Source organism: Bubalus bubalis, chromosome X (genome assembly GCF_019923935.1).
Source record: "Bubalus bubalis isolate 160015118507 breed Murrah chromosome X, NDDB_SH_1, whole genome shotgun sequence".
In the NCBI taxonomy this organism is placed as follows: Eukaryota; Metazoa; Chordata; class Mammalia; order Artiodactyla; family Bovidae; genus Bubalus; species Bubalus bubalis.
The window spans coordinates 141,920,229-141,934,303 of record NC_059181.1 but is presented as its reverse complement, the minus strand read 5'-3'; the positions used below and the strand labels follow the sequence as shown (position 1 = coordinate 141,934,303).

Below are 14,075 nucleotides of genomic sequence, written 5' to 3'. Positions count from 1 at the left end.
CTGTCCAAGGGACTTTCAAGAGTCTTCTCCAACACCACAATTCAAAAGCAGCAATTCTTCAGTGCTCAGCCTTCTTTATGGTCCAACTCTCACATATGTACCTGACTACTAGAAAAACCATAGCTTTGACTGTATGGATCTTTGTCACTAAAGTGATGTCTCTGCTTTCTAACATGTTGTCTAGGTTTGTCATAGCTTTTCTTCCAAGGAACAAGCATCTTTTAATTTCATGGCTTGCAGTTGCCATCCACAGTGACTCTGGAGCCCAAGAAAATAAAATTTGCCACTGTTTCAGTTTTTTCCCCTTCTATTTGCCATGAAGTGAGTGATGGGACCAGATGCTATGGTCTTCATTTTTTGAATGTTGAGTTTTAAGCCAGCTTTTTCCTCTCCTCTTTCACCCTCATTAAGAGGCTCTGAGTTTCTCTTTACTTTCTGCCATTAGAGTGGTATCATATGCATATCTGAAGTTGTTGATATTTCTCCCAGCAATCTTGATTCCAGCTTATGTTTCATCCAGCCTGGCATTTCAAATGGTATACTCTGCATGTACATTAAATAAGCAGGGTAACAATATACAGCCTTGCTGTACGCCTTTCCCAATTTTGGAACCAGTTCGTTTTTCTGTGTCTGTTTCTCACTGTTGCTTCTAGACCTGCATACAGGTTTCTCAGGAGGCAGGTAAGGTGGTCTGGTATTCCCATCTCTAATACTTTTGCAGTTTGTTGTCATCCACAGTCAAAGGCTTTAGCATAGTCAATAAAGCAGAAACAGATGTTTTTCTGGAATTTCCTTGATTTCTCCATGATACAACAGATGTTGGCAATTTGATCTCTGGTTCCTCTGTCTTTTGTAAATCCAGCTTCTACATTTGGAAGTTCTCAGTTTATGTACTGTTGAAGCCTAACTTGAAGGATTTTGAACATTACCTTGCTAGCATGTGAAATTGTACAGTAGTTTAAACATTCTTTGACATTGCCCTTATTTGGGATTGGAATGAAAACTGACATTTTCCAGTCCTGTGGCCACTGGTGAGTTTTCCAAATTTGCTGGCATATTGAGTGTAACACTTTAACAGTATCATCTTTTAGGATTTGAAATTTCTCAGCTGGAATTCCATCACCTCCACTAGCTTTGTTCATAGTATTGCTTCCTAAGGCCCACCTGATTTCACACTCCAGGATGTCTGGCTCTAGGTCAGTGACCACATCATCGTGGTTATCCGGGTCATGAAGACCTTTTTTGTACAGCTCTTCTGTGTATTCTTGCCACCTCTTCTTAACATCTTCTGCTTCTGTTAGGTCCATACCATTTCTGTCCATTATTGTGCCCATCTTTGCATGAAATGTTCCCTTGGTGTCTCCAATTTTCTTGAAAAGATCTTTAGGTCTTAATACTTAGGTCATTGATCCATTTTGAGTTAATTTTTGTATATGGTATAAGGTAGGAGTCAAATTTCATTGTTTTGCACATGGATATTCAGTTGTCCCAGCCCAATTTGTTAAAAATGTTAGGTTTTCCAAAGTGACAAATAATGTTACAGTCAACATCTATTTCAACTTGTCCTATATATTCTCCTAAGAAAAATTCCTAGAAGAGTTGCTATATCAAAAGATGTACACATTTTGGGGCTTCCCTGGTGGCTCAGTGGTAAAGAATCTGCTTGCCAACGCAAGAGATACAGGTTCGATCCCTGGTCCGGGAATATCCCACATGCCGCAGGACAACTAAATCTGTGCACCACAACTACTGAGCCTGTGCTATAGAGCTCAGGAGCTGCAGCTACTGAAACCTGAATGCCCTAGAGCCTGTGCTCAGCGACAGGAGAAGTCACCACAACGAGAAGCCTGTGCACTTCAACTAGAGAAAAGCCACCACTCGCCACAACTAGAGAAAAGCCTGTGCAGCAACAAAGACCCAGCACAGCCAAATAAATAAAACAAATTTTAAAGATGTACACATTTTGAAGGTTTTTGATACATACTAAACTTCCTCTAGAAAGGACATTAGGAATCCACCACAGTGAATTCATATACCACTTTCCCCATGCTCTCAACAGCTTTGTTTATTACACAAGTTTTTAAAACCTTGGATAATCAATGTGGCATGAGCATGTATTCCAAATCAAGTTTAAGGGAATTTTAGCTGAATGTCCCTTGACAGCCCTAACATGCTAGCCTTAGCAGTTTTCTCTCCAAAGACCTCACTCACACTTATAAAAATACTATAGAAGAATATGACAATGTAAACCACTGCAGAGTTTAATATGTCTAGTTAAGAAAGCAAACTATTGATGGACACCTAGGGTAAATCAATTTTCCTTCACTAAATTTAAAAAAATAAAGAAAGCAAACTAAACCTTTCCTCTCAGAAAAGTGGGACTAGAAATGAAAAGTACAGTGAGGTTCCTCTGCTGGATAATGTGATTTCAAAATATTTCTTTCCTCAGCACAAAGTCATGGACCAGCTGTTTGCGACTTTCAAATATGTCCTTTTTCATTTGTGTTCAGTGGAGAGTTACCAAACATGAATCATGCTAAGAAATCAACTAAACTAATAGAGGGAGAAATTTTTCTTATAGCCATATAATAATTATCAAGGAAAAAGAAAAGGCTGTTTTGCTGGTTATCTGCTTTTTAGTACTTGCTGAGCACTTCCAAATGTGTATTGGGATAGAATTTTTATAGTTGATATTGCTTTTGGCCCTGTCTCCTTTGCTACTCTGAAAAAAATATACAAACTATATCTCTCTCTCTTTTTTTTTTTTTTTTTTTTTTGTCTCAAGCTGTAGTTATAGTAGAAAGAAAACTTTACGGTGAGTGTTTTGTCAGTGGAACTTGTTATTAATATGGAACCCCTGAGAGGATCATTTTTCCACACAAAACAAGAAATCAGGGGGGAATTAGCTTTCCACATTTCATCATAAAGCATGCATAATTCATAGACGAGAAGAAACTATTCATGAGGCTAAACAGAATGAATTTCTTATTGCCAGAAAGAATCAAAATATTAGGTAAAAAGCTGTCTAATTTCCTAAATATTTTCTTAAAGCCTTTTGGAGTTTAATGTCATCATGACTTTTGCTGTCATGCTAGCAAAGATGAAGGCAGATGTTTTTACAGAATCAGTAAAATTTTAAGAGGCAGAAGGGATCTTAGAAATATCTAATCCAACTCTGTTTTACAGATTGGAAATATGAAACACAGACAGGTGACGTGACCTCCCAAAGTCATACAGGGCCAGTGATAGAGCTGGAGCTGCAAGTCAGGCTTTCTGACTCCTGTGCTCACTAATAATGGAGACTGGTCAGTCAACTAAAAGGTTGATGTGAACCAGTGTTATCAATTTACTTTTGTCAGTAATGCCACAGAGATCTCCAATTTCATACTATAGTTTATTGGTCAATTTATAGGATTCCGTTAATAACTGTATCAATTTAACACATTTCTTCTGAAAGACTATGTCTCCCACTATTAAGAAAGTTGAGCAAGTTTCCAACATTCTATATGATGTGTGACTCTTTTCACCTATACCTTATGGACATTTGTAAAAATTAATCTTATTTACTCTCAGGTTAAGAAGCACATTTTAAGAAATCTGTGAGATATGATGGAACTTAAGGGAAAGAAAGCTGCGTTTTCACCAGAATAACTTATTATTCCCTTGCCTTTTTTAAATGTAGAATTTCAACTATCTGAGAGTAAAGTCTATGTATATGATAGATTTTTCAAGCTCAACTTTCTAAGATTTAAAATATTTAAAAACACTTCAGGCAAATTGTAATTAGTTTTCTCCATAGATATCCAAAGTACCATACATGCATTTTCATCATGGATATTTATATACAGTTGCTTCCAGGTGAATTTCAAAAATTCATTTAGAAGATGAGATTAAATATGCTGTAGTGGGAGTACTAATAATTCAGGGAGCAGGAACAAAGATTAATGCAGAATTAGAATCTTAACTCATGTGCTTTTAATAGCTCATTTGATTTGCCTCAATTCTAAAGAGCCAGTGAAACAGGCCACCGAGATACAAATTCCAACCCCACACCCCTTTTTAAAGTAAGAACTTTCTAATACTGAGAACTGTCCATCAATAGAATGAATTGCTGGCCTGTGAGGGATTCAGTCAATCACTTTGAAATTACAAGATTTAAAACTAAAGCTAAAAGACAACCTGTCTGGAATTCTTAAAAGGATTCCTGCATTGAGAGGTAGATTAAAAGACTTCTAAACTCTTTTAAACCACTAGACCATTCAGGTATGACCTAAATCAAATCCCTTACGATTATACAGTGCAAGTGACAAATAGATTTAAGGGATTAGTTCTGATAGGCAGAGTGCCTGAGGAACTATGGACAGAGGTTCATAATATTGTACAGGAGGTGTGATCAAAACCATCCCCAAGAAAAAGAAATACAAAAAGGCAAAATGGTTGTCTGAGGAGGCCTTACAAATAGCTGTGAAAAGAACAGAAGCAAACGGCAAAGGAGAAAAGGAAAGATATACCCATTTGAATGTAGATTTCCAAAGAATAGCAAGGAGAGATAAGAAAGCCTTCCTCAGTGATCAATGCAAAGAAACAGAGGAAAAGAATAGCATGGGAAAGACTAGAGATCTCAAGAAAATTAGAGATACCAAGGGAACATTTCATGCAAAGATGGGCTCGATAAAGGACAGAAACAGTATGGACCTAACAGAGGCAGATGTTAAGAAGAGGTGGCAAGAATACACAGAAGAACTATACAAAAAAGATCTTAGTGACCCAGACAACCACGAGGGTGTGATCACTCACCTAGAGGCAGACATCCTGGAGTGCAAGGTCAAGTAGGCCTTAGGAAGCATCACTATGGACAAAGTTAGGGGAGGTGATGTAATTCCAGTTGAGCTATTTCAAATCCTAAAAGAAGATTTTATGAAAGTGCTGCACTCAATATGCCAGCAAATTTGGAAAACTGGAAAACTCAGCAGTGGCCACAGGACTGTAAAAGGTCAGTTTTCATTCCAATCCCAAAGAAAGACAATGCCAAAGAACATTCAAACTACTGCACAGTTGCACTCATCTCACACGATAGCAAAGTAATGCTCAAAATTTTCCAAGCTAAGCTTCAACAGTATGTGAACCAAGAAATTCCAGATGTTCAAGCTGGATTTAGAAAAGGCAGAGGAACCAGAGATTGAATTGACAACATCCGTTGGATAATAGAGAAAAACAAAAGAATTCCAGAAAAACATCTACTTCTGCTTTATTGACTATGCTAAAGCTTTTGACTGTGTGGATCACAACAAACTATGGAAAATACTTCAAGAGATAGGAATACCAGACCACCTTACCTGCCTCCTGAGAAACCTGTATGCAGGTCAAGAAGCAATAGTTAGAACCAGACATGGAACAACAGACTGGTTCCAAATTGGGAAAGGAGTACAGCAAGGCTGTATATTGTCACCCTGCTTATTTGACGTATATGCAGAGAACATCATGCGAAATGCCAGGCTGGATGAAGCATAAGCTGGAATCAAGATTGCCGGGAGAAATATCAATAATCTCAGATATGCAGATTACACCACCCTTATGGTAGAAAGCAAAGATGAACTAAAGAAAGAACCTCTTGATGAAGGTGAAAGAGGAGAGTGAAAAAGTTGGCTTAAAACTCAACATTCAAAAAATGCAGATCCTGGCATCTGGTCTCATTATTTCATGGCAAATAGACGGGGAAACAATGGAAACAGTGACAGACATTATTTTCTTGGGCTCCAAAATCACTGCAGATGGTGACTGCAACCATGAAATTAAAAGATGCTTGCTCCTTGGAAGAAAAGCTATGACCAACCTAGGTAGCATATTAAAAAGCAGAGACATTACTTTGCCGACAAAGGTCTGTCTAGTTAAAGCTATGGTTTTTCCTGTAGTCATGCATGGATATGAGAGTTGGACTATAAAGAAAGCTGAGTGCCAAAGAATTGATGCTTTTGAATTGTGGTGTTGGAGAAGACTCTTGAGAGTCCCTTGGACTGCAGGGAGATCCAATCAGTGTATCCTAAAGGAAATCAGTCCTGAATGTTCATTGGAAGGACTGATGCTGAAGCTGAGACTCCAATACTTTGGCCACCTGATGTGAAGTGCTGACTCATTGGAAAAGATCCTGATGCTGGGAAGGATGGAAGGCAGGAGGAGAATGGGATGACAGAGGATGAGATGGTTGAATGGCATTACCGACTTGATGGACATGAGTTTGAGCAAGCTCTGGGAGTTGGTGATGGACAGGAAAGCCTTGCATGCTGAGGTTCATGGGGTCACAAAGAGTCGGACACGACTGAGTGATTGAACTGAAACTGCTTTAAGTTCTAAGATTCTGTGATTTCACTATTGTCTTTCTCTCCTACTTTTATAGTACAGAGATCTTTTCATATGTGTATTTATGGTCATACTATCTTAGACTACCTTGTATCATTATTTTCACACTTATCCTGCTTGACAATAGGAAAGGTATCTTACTCATTTTCATATACAGTTTTAAGTATAGTTTGTGTACACAGAAAATATTCAATACTTATTGAATATACTTGATATTGCAAACTCAATTAGTTTATTTAGTCATTAAAAATTTGAAGAACCATATCTTTTTCCTGATCTGAGAATATAACATATTGCAGTGAGTTTTCATGTTAGGATAAATTTGAATGCTGCTCTTTTAGAAGATTATAAGTAAAATAGGAATATGTGATTGAACATGAACACATTTAAGGATTAAAAATGATGCTTTTAAAATATCTGAAAAACATATTTCCACTTTTATTTATCCTCTTACTGAAAATGTGAAAACTAGCATATTTATATTTATAATATATATTTATAATATATTTATATATATTATATTTGTACATTAATATATATTTATAATTTATAAATTATATTAATTATTTATAATTTATATATTATTTAAATGTTGACATTAAAATATTATTTATAAATGATATTAAATATTACAATTACAATTATAATTTATAAATTTATATTTATATAAATATATATTTATAATTATATATATTTATATATAAATATATATATAAAAATGTATAGGAAGACATACAAACACATGTACAATATGATCACCTCTTGTTCTTACACTTTTAAAGATGAGTTATAAGACAGGTGATTTAAAAAACTAATTTAAAAAATTGGAACAATCAAAAATTCCAAAACCATCCTGTTGTGGGTTGAATCATGTCCACAGAAAGATAATGGTGAAGTTCTAACTCCCTAACTCCCTGCACCTCTTAATGTGACCTTATTTGAAAACAGGGTCTCTACAGATATAATCCATTTCTATTATTTTGGGCTACCCAGTTTGTGGTACTGTGTTATTGTAGCCCTAAGAAACCAGTACATGTCCTTCACTGTGGAAAATTGGTACAGCAGTTCCTCGGCATGTTTAGAATTACAAAACATAGTCTTATTATAATTTTTAAAACTTAACTACAAAATATCTCATGTAAAACTTAGAATTGCTTTGATCTGAAAATTAATAAATGGAAAATCATTTAAGAAATGGAGCCGCCCAATATACAAGTTCAAAGGTAATAGAATGGAAAACCAACCACAAGGTCCTCAATTCTGAGCATATTATAGTGAGTTGTGGCACCCTAGGATTCAACTAAAACAATAAAAACTAAGAAAATAGAGTGAAAGAAATTGTCTGAGTTGAAAAAAAGTGTATTAGGATGAGATAGTCAAGACTACCAAGATTTCTGGATGAAAGTTCCTCACACACTGAGTTACAGTCTCACCCTCATTGCTTACTTTCTCTATCCTTAGTCTTTGATCATTCTGAAAAACTTTTTTTTTTTTGCTGAAGTGTCAAATAATGCATGGGGACTTTTTTTTGTCAATATATAATTTCAGCAAGTAACATCACTGGAATCATACTTCATTCTGTGAGAGCCCCCTTATATGTTCACAACTCATCAACTAATGTCTGGCAAGAAGCTAAATAACAAAGGCAATATTCATAGTTCATGTGTCCTAAGTCGATTTGTAGAATCCTATCCCAGTTTCAGGATGATCCCAGTCATCTCAGAAATATTCAGTTTCATTTATCCATAGATGAATAGAATCTGCCCTTCCCCCAACACGCACACAATATATATCCATTCTAATCAATTCCATCAGGGCCATTGACAAAAGATTCTTGATGCCTATCTTTTTCCCATGTGGGATACACGTACATCAGAGTTCAATCATTCTGATTATTTCTAATGAGAAAGAAAAACATTTAATAAATATTTTAGATAGCCATTTCTACCTTCATTAGCTGAGGAAATTTAAACCAATTCTCAACTTCATTTCATGAAGATATAACACATTTCTATTTTTCAAAACGCTAATACTCGCTCCAATTACTTAGAGCACTTACTTTAGATTTAAAATTTTTAACAGATGATTTTTCTTATTTAAAAGATCCTTAAGACTTTTGAAGAGAAAATTGGGTTTTAAACAAATCTTTATAACCCTTTGGGAACAACTGGAAACACATGATTCTTGCAGAAAAGCCCTAACATATTAAGCCTGTTAGACAATTTACTCAATTTAATCAAATCAGTAGTCATGATGATGAATACAAGGTAATTCATAGAATGCAAAAGACCACAATTTATCCACATTGTCTTTTTTCACACTTAATTAGAATACAAAATTGATCAGGGATAATCAGGTTAAGTACAAATTGAGTGAAGCCCCAATTACATATAATTTTCTTGCTAGTCAATTAGCTTCCATTCATCTTGCCTCCCATACATATTTCTTCGCAACAAATTAAACATCCAAGGATTCATGTGAAAAATTGGCAATCCTTGGATCAGTACAGTATAACTAGCTTAGTTTTTAAAACTGCTTTTGATAGATGATTTTTCTTTACAGAATGGAAACTAGCAATTACTGAAAATATTAAAAAAAAAACTAGCATAAATATTCAGCACATAATTTTCAAAATCATTTTACCTGTTGATTAATGGAACAATTATATTTCATTAGAATGTAAATTTTATTTATTTTTTATTCACATAAATAGAGCTCTCAATTTTTTTTTTTTAAAAGTCAAGGCTCAGTATGTTTCTATATATTAGCAACCTGAAGATGTATGATTATATCTCCAAGATACATCTTGTTTGGAAAATATCTTTGAAAGTATTACTACGTTGCTTTTTTTTTTAATTAAATTTATTTTAATTAGAGGCTAATTACTTTACAATATTGTATTGGTTTTGCCATACATCAACATGAATCACTACGTTGCTTTTAAGAGCATACACAGGAATTAGACATGCAAGTTCTGTAAACAGAATTTTAGGAAATTGAGAAAAAAAGATAAATAAGAAATAGTCAATTATATCACAGACAATTCTGTTACTGATCCAACATATGTGTGAGTGTGAGAGAGAGATCAAGCAAGTGAGTGCATGTGTGTTTCTCCACTGGGGAGAAAGTCTTGAGATGAGTGAATCATTTAGTTGAAAGTTCATCAATTACAATAAATGGAGAACTAGAATCAGAAGGCAACACAGGAGAGTTTGTGACAGTGCTAATTTTTGCTGGTGAATTGAGATGCTCCTGCACTACTGTTGTTTCTATCAAGAACATCTGAGGATAGATTAGGAAAAGAAAATGCCACTCATTGATAACAGAATTCAAGAGATCTCTGCGCTTTGTGTACAAATGAATGCAAAATGAACAAGGGATTGGCACTGGTTACAGGAGCAGTTTCATAAGAGGAGTGAAACAAAACCAACAGTAATGATAATAAAAATCCCTTCTCTGTATTTTCCATTTTGATTATTAAAAGTTGCTTTCTTGGCACACTTCTAAATCATATGCTCAGCCTAAAAAAGTACACAAAAATCCAAGGTAGAAAAGATGGGCAGATGACTCTTTCCCAAGCTTGCATTTTTATGTATTAATATTTCTCTAATACCTCTTAATCTAACGCCAAAAGCCCACTTCTAAAAATGTGTCTACCATATACTAAGTGTTGGGTAGAAGAACTAAAGTTAATAGTATCCATTTGGGATAGTCATTTTATAAAACTTACTAAAAATATTTCATAATATACCACACTTTTGAATACGTACAATAGCCAAAGTAGACTGAAAAACCAAAAGTGGCCGATGAATGCTCAGTCTCGTTTATACTTACCACACATTCCTATCAAACACTGGGATTAGTATCAGAAGAAAGCATGTTGGTTGTGTCTTGGAAAATTCTCTCTGGATGGTGTTCAGATGTCATTTCACCTATGACAAAGAATGCACATCAAGGTAGATATATTTTATCTAATGTGTTTATTATGCTTTCAACTGCAAAAGTAAAACTTTTCATTGCAATTAATTTATAAAAGAAAAACAAAAGGAAAAATTTTTACATTGCAATTATCCAGAGATCACTGTTTTCAGTAGTTCCTGAATATGTGTGTATACGTGATTGTTTTTTTTAAACAAAATTGGATTTGCACTTTAAATAATGTGATATATAATCTACTTTTTTATGATTATAATTTTTCTCATTATTAACTAAATTCTACATGTGTTTATAAAGCTATGTATTAAGGATATATCATAATTTAACCTCATTCCTTATTTTAAAACTTCAAGTTATTGCTATCCTTATTTTGCTAAACATACACAATGAACTAAGTAGATGGATTTGTTTGTAGCATACAATGAACAAATATATTTTTTCAATATTATGGAAAGCATTTAATCACAGAAAACTGCATTGTCAAAACCTTGACTTTGAAGAAAATGTTACACATTAACATGATAACCAGGTCTGAATGTGAGTAAAACTGATGATCAAGTTTATAACTTATTGTGTGTGTTTAGTCACTAAGTTGTGTCTGACCTTTTTGTGACCCCATGGACTGTAGCCCGCCAGGCTCCTCTGTCCATGGGATTTCCCAGGCAAGAATATTGAAGTGGGTTGCCACGTCCTTCTCCAGGGGAAATTCCTGACCCAGAGATCGAACACATGTCTCCTGTATTGGCCAGTGGATTCTTTACTGCTGAGCCACCAGGGAAGCCATTCTCTTCTAAGTCTTAGAACATAATGAGAACACGCTGAGTTTGTTATGTTGTTAGGAAGACTGCCAAATGCATGGAACACTGAAATCCATTTAAGTTTCCTTTTCTCTAGTTTTACGTTCCTCCTTCTTCCTTTACCTCTCCCCTTCCATTTCCTCTTCTTTCTCCTTCTTCTTTCCCATCTTAATGGATTTTTCACAAATATACATTTTTAAGTTTACTGTCCTTTCCCATTTATCCATTTTTCCCTCCCTATTATAGTTAAACTTTGTACTAAACCTATAATTCAGTAGTTATATCAAGAAAAAAAAAAGGAAATAAATAGCTTAGTGAGGCAGGGATGAAAAATGGGATCCAGGACTGCAGGAGTTTTAAAAAAAACCCACAAAACTGCTATTCTTTCCCTATCCTTTTATTACTGAGTAGGTTGGTCATTTTCCATATATTTAACCAAAAATAGCCCACATAAACAAGTTAATCATCAAAGGACATGCACATTAGTATATATTTTTTAGTGTTGTAAGTGGATCTAATTTGTGTCAACTTATTCATATGATATTAATGTGTACGTGTGGTGGCAGGGCAGCGCAGGGGTTGAGATTCAGCAGAATACTTGATGACTGACTCACTCTGTTTATTCATTCCCCTTCTTGTTTCAGAAGATATTTAAGGCAACTAGTTGACTAAACTGGAACTGAGGTTTTCAATTCACATTTATATGGCACTTAATAGCTCTCAAAATGTCTTTACATATAGTTTCATTTAAGTAAGACAAATGGCCTCTAGTAATTTATCAAATATATTTTAAATAACTAAATCCTTTTAAATGAATTTATGTATAATACTTGATTTTATATGATATCTTAATAAAAATAATGTTATTTCTGTTGGTAGATAAAAGTACCTTTTCCTTTTAATGGGCCAAGGACACTTGATCTAATAGTACTGGCGGCACTTTGACTTCTTCTAAAATAAAATTATCATAATCATTATAAGAAAACATTTGAATAAGATCAGCTGCGACTATTTCATTATAACAGATCTAAAGATATACACTAAAAGAGAACTCTATGTAGTATCCCACAATACATGATTTCATTGTTTGTCTCTAAATGTAGGTAAAAACAGGAAAGCCTCAGGACAGCAAACTGACTTGTAATTTATAAGGATTCAGGATTTTCCCAAGTTGTGGGGGGAAAAGCTAGAAGGACCCACAGTCCTGGCTCTGACCTGCCTTGAGTCCAGGTGAAAATCATGGATGAATGAGAGGGTATGGTTGTTAAAAGTTCATTTAAGAGTTAACTCTGATCCTTATGAACAAGCTGAGTCAGAGGAAAACTATGTCAGACAGTGTTAATGAATTACTGATTCTTCATATGTTCACATGTTCTCACATGTTCTTAGTCACTTGATTCTTTTCAATAACACAAAATGATAAACCAAAACAATGGCATTGACATTACTTTTTCGGTTGTCATGGAAACTGGATCTATATATTTTTTTGGGGGGGGCTGTACCTTGTGGCTTGCAGGATCTTAGTTTCCCAACCAGGGATTGAACTCGGTGTAATTTCTTTTAAGTTTTCTCAAATTCTTATTTTATAAGCAATTTAGTATTTTCATACAATAGAAACTTACATTGTAAATCATTGCATAGGACTAGGAATAGGACTTGGAGGCAATCCAGTGCATCTCACACAAGTTTGGAGATGGAGAAAAGATGGAGAAAAACATTGCTAACACCGAATTGGAACAGAGGTTTTAAAACCACCACTTTTCTCAGAAAGCAGATCAGTGGTTTCCCAGAGTGGGTGGAGGTAGTGGGGAAGGAGATCAAGTGCGAAAGATCATGAGGAAACTGTTTAGAGTGTGAAAATTGTTCTATATCTTGATTATGGTTACAGTTACAAGATTGTACACAATTACCAAAATTAATCAAATCGTGTACCTAAAAGTTGGTGACTTTTGTAATACATAGATAATAGTCTAAGAAACGAAAAAGAAGGGAAAACTATCATTTAGAATCAGACATACTATAGCAAAATATATCCCTCAAAAGTGAAACATTTAAGTCTTACAAATATTTCAAGGTACACAGACTTTTGGACACTCCTTTCTTACCTTGCCAGTCACCTCGGTGAGAGAAGCTGCTGCAGATGCTGGAATTAAATCAGTGCAGTTTGCAGAGGATGGTTTCTGTACCTCGTTGTTCTTCTGTATAAGCAGAAAGCAGTGAACAACTGTAGCACCTATTGCTTACTTATCAAATACTGAGGGTGACAGATATGGCATGGAGAAGGCAATCCTTACTGCATTAGTGGTTGTACCATGGAGCTCTCATCATCTTAAAGCAAGCAGGGAACCCAAGATTCACTTCAATAAGCAAAGGAAACTTTTGCCTTTTGGGAAAGAGAGCTACATACCTGATGAGGGGTTTCCCTCACACCTCCAAAAAGACCTAGAATGTGGGTACTCAACATTGAGCAATACTTAATATATACACAAATCCTAAATTTCAATCTTTCTCTTTGGATTTGACCTGTGCTTTATTATCAAAAACTACAGTACTTGTCCAGGAAAGGATCAAAGAAGATTTGGTTAAAACTAAGATACAAAGGGGACAGCAAAAATAAACAGCTATAAAAATGTTTATAGATTTTTTTTTACATGGACAAAATCAGGACTGCACAATTCAGGACTTTAAAATATGCCCTTTTCTTCTCCAAGACACAAGTAAAGTTATATTACATGTTTCTTTCTTCCTTCTAACACACTTGGAGATTTACTCACTCACTCATACCAACACCTAAAGTAATTAGAACTGAGTTAGTTAAAGGACTCTAACAGCCTCTAAAAATTGTTTTAGTACCAAAACATGAAAAATGACAGCCTCTAGAGGTTATCTATTCATTCTTCAGGTGCTATGCTGTGATAAGTTGCTTCAGTCTGTCTCTGTGACCCTATGGAGCCCACCAGGCTCTTTTGTCCATGGGATCTTCCA

The 14,075-nt window shown here is 35.0% G+C and overlaps 1 protein-coding gene across 2 annotated transcripts in view; it reads right to left on the bottom strand.

Moving 5' to 3' along the window:
- Nucleotides 1-14,075, bottom strand: part of LOC102403165 (P2R1A-PPP2R2A-interacting phosphatase regulator 1) — a 68,352-nt gene that overhangs the window by 17,125 nt on the left and 37,152 nt on the right. Inside the window, exons 4-6 of one of the 2 annotated variants that reach the window (XM_025276304.3) lie at nt 13,196-13,288; nt 11,980-12,041; nt 10,192-10,289 (exon numbers count right to left, since the gene is read on the bottom strand). In XM_025276304.3, the coding sequence (XP_025132089.3) occupies nt 12,012-12,041; nt 13,196-13,288 (123 nt within the window). In that variant the 3' untranslated portion in view covers nt 10,192-10,289; nt 11,980-12,011. The remainder of the gene's footprint in view (nt 1-10,191; nt 10,290-11,979; nt 12,042-13,195; nt 13,289-14,075) is intronic. The other variant, XM_025276305.3, reaches the window with a different exon arrangement.